Source organism: Callorhinus ursinus, unplaced genomic scaffold, assembly GCF_003265705.2.
Source record: "Callorhinus ursinus isolate GAN/ISIS: 27379988/994484 unplaced genomic scaffold, GSC_fseal_2.0 scaffold4, whole genome shotgun sequence".
NCBI classification, from domain to species: Eukaryota; Metazoa; Chordata; class Mammalia; order Carnivora; family Otariidae; genus Callorhinus; species Callorhinus ursinus.
This window is the reverse complement of record NW_027397066.1, coordinates 58,841,599-58,843,662: the sequence shown is the minus strand read 5'-3', so window position 1 is coordinate 58,843,662 and position 2,064 is coordinate 58,841,599. Positions and strand designations below refer to the sequence as shown.

Here is a 2,064-nt window from a genome sequence, read left to right as displayed (position 1 = left end):
AAAAGCCAGTAACTTTCTTTTTTACCAAACAGTTTTTTAATTTAAATTCAATTAGCCATCATATAGTACATTATTAGTTTCAGGTAGGGTGTTAAATAATTCATCAGTTGGATATAACACCCAGTGCTCATCACATCCCGTGCCCTCCTTAACGCCCATCCGCACCCAGTTACCCCAACCCCCACCCACCTCCCCTCCAGCAACCCTGTTTGTTTCCAGACTCAGGAGTCTTTCGTGGTTTGTCTTCCTCTCTGATTTCTTCCCATTCCGTTTTCCCTCCCTTCCCCTATGATCCTCTGTGCTGTTTCTCATATTCCACATGAGTGAAACCATCTGATAATTGCCTTTCTTTGATTTAAAAAGCCAATAACGGTTAAGTGTGATTAATATTTACTGGCGAAGCTAATTATAACATTAATATGTAAATAAATGAAGTAACGCAGTTATGTAAATACGTATCAGCCAACGCATAACACCAAGTGAAGCAATCTTTATTAAGCCAAACTTTCCTTCAAATTTATTTTTGCTTAAAATTCTGGAGATTTTTTAAAATGAAACTGTTACGTGAGGACACTATTTCTTTGCTCTATTAAGAAATAGTTTGACTATACCACAAGTCAATTTATTGTATTTATTTAGAATTTGAAAGATCATAAAACCAATCAGAAGATTCTTCCACAGTTAGCTTGCAAATGAAAAAACAAAAACAAAAAACATGCTCTGTCGAAAAGGTACAGAGTCAGGCAGCTAAGTAGCTAGCTCTTCAAAAGCTTCCTGATTATTTTCTTGTACAGGGGGGCATTCGGGTCCAGGCATATTTTCCTCCCATCCTTCAGCGAAGCTCTGCCAGGGAAAGAAGAGACGCGCCTTTCAGGGGTTGGTTTGAATTTGGGATTAGACAAGGGGTGAAGGGGGCGCGGAGGCGGGGGGGAGCGGAGTGAGGGGGACGCAGAGGCGGGGAAGGGAAGGCAGAGGAGGCAGGGGGAGGTGGGCGGGCGCCAGAGAGGCAAGTGGCAGGACTCACATCATCTGGGGGGTGGGGCAGTAGTCTGAGACTCCAATCACTTCCAGGCTGCTGATGTGCCTGGAACGGACTAGGGAGGTGGTCTTCATACACACGCAGCGCAGGTCCTCATCTCCTCCTTCCAGGTCCACTGGGGGTTGGGTCCGGGGAAACAGCAGTGAAGGAGAGAGTGGTGACTCCGGGAACCCCCATACTTACCTTAGGGATCTTTCTCACTGCGTTTCGCTTTCATTTCCTCCCCCACAAATCCTACCTCCCTCAGAGAAGCGTTATTGAATAGATGGTGAAGCGCACCCGGCGGCAGCGCTTGGCACAGCGCCCGCACACCTAGCGAGAACTCGAAAGATGCAAGATTCTGCCCCAGGCCTAAGGGTTCCCCAACTCTCCCGCTCTGCTCCCCGTGTCCCCCAGACGCCTTGTTCAGCCCCCACCTGTGCGGGGGGCGACCCCAGCTGGCAGGAGCAGCAGCCCCAGGAGCAGCCGCTGTGCGCCCCGCCAGGGGCTGGGGGCTCGGGAACGCGCTCCGTCGCTCATGTCCAGCAGGTGCCGCAGAAGCCGAGCGTGCAAGGGCAGTCGGAGCTGGGGCTTTGCGGGCCAGTGGCTCCCAAGACTCTCCAGGCCCGTTTTATCCCCAGGGTCCGAAGCTTGGGGTGGAGGATGGGGAAGCTGAGCTAATTCTGGGAAGAGCTAGGCTCTGGCCAGCCAAGATTAGGGGGGCGGAAAAAGCCTGAGGTCAGCTGTCCTGTCCACAACCGCAACCTGAATTCATATACATGCACGCGGGCACAGTTAGAAACAACCCTTGAACCTTAGGTGTATGTTGCGTTACGTGTTACGATAGAATTCTCTGCCGCGACATGTTGAAGTCTATAGGGCTGGTACCTTCAGACCTGAGACAGTTTCTGTTTCTTCCCAACTCCCAACTTTCCAAGCACGCATACTCCCACCTGCCTTTCCTACATTACCAGTTACACATTATCAGTTGAGTTGGGTGGCTGTGGGTGTTCAAGGTGTGTCCTTAGTAATTGTTTTCTGGCTGG

At 50.1% G+C, this 2,064-nt stretch overlaps 1 protein-coding gene across 1 annotated transcript; it reads right to left on the bottom strand.

The window, feature by feature from the left end:
• Positions 1-470: 470 nt before the first annotated feature.
• On the bottom strand, positions 471-1,697 carry LOC112835514 (platelet factor 4-like). The gene is made up of 3 exons (XM_025886986.2): positions 1,456-1,697; positions 1,025-1,154; positions 471-843 (listed from the first exon to the last, which is right to left on the bottom strand). The coding sequence occupies exons 1-3, from the start codon at positions 1,556-1,558 to the stop codon at positions 756-758; spliced, it is 321 nt and encodes a 106-aa protein (XP_025742771.2). The 5' UTR covers positions 1,559-1,697; the 3' UTR covers positions 471-755.
• Between the last annotated feature and the right edge of the window lie 367 nt (positions 1,698-2,064).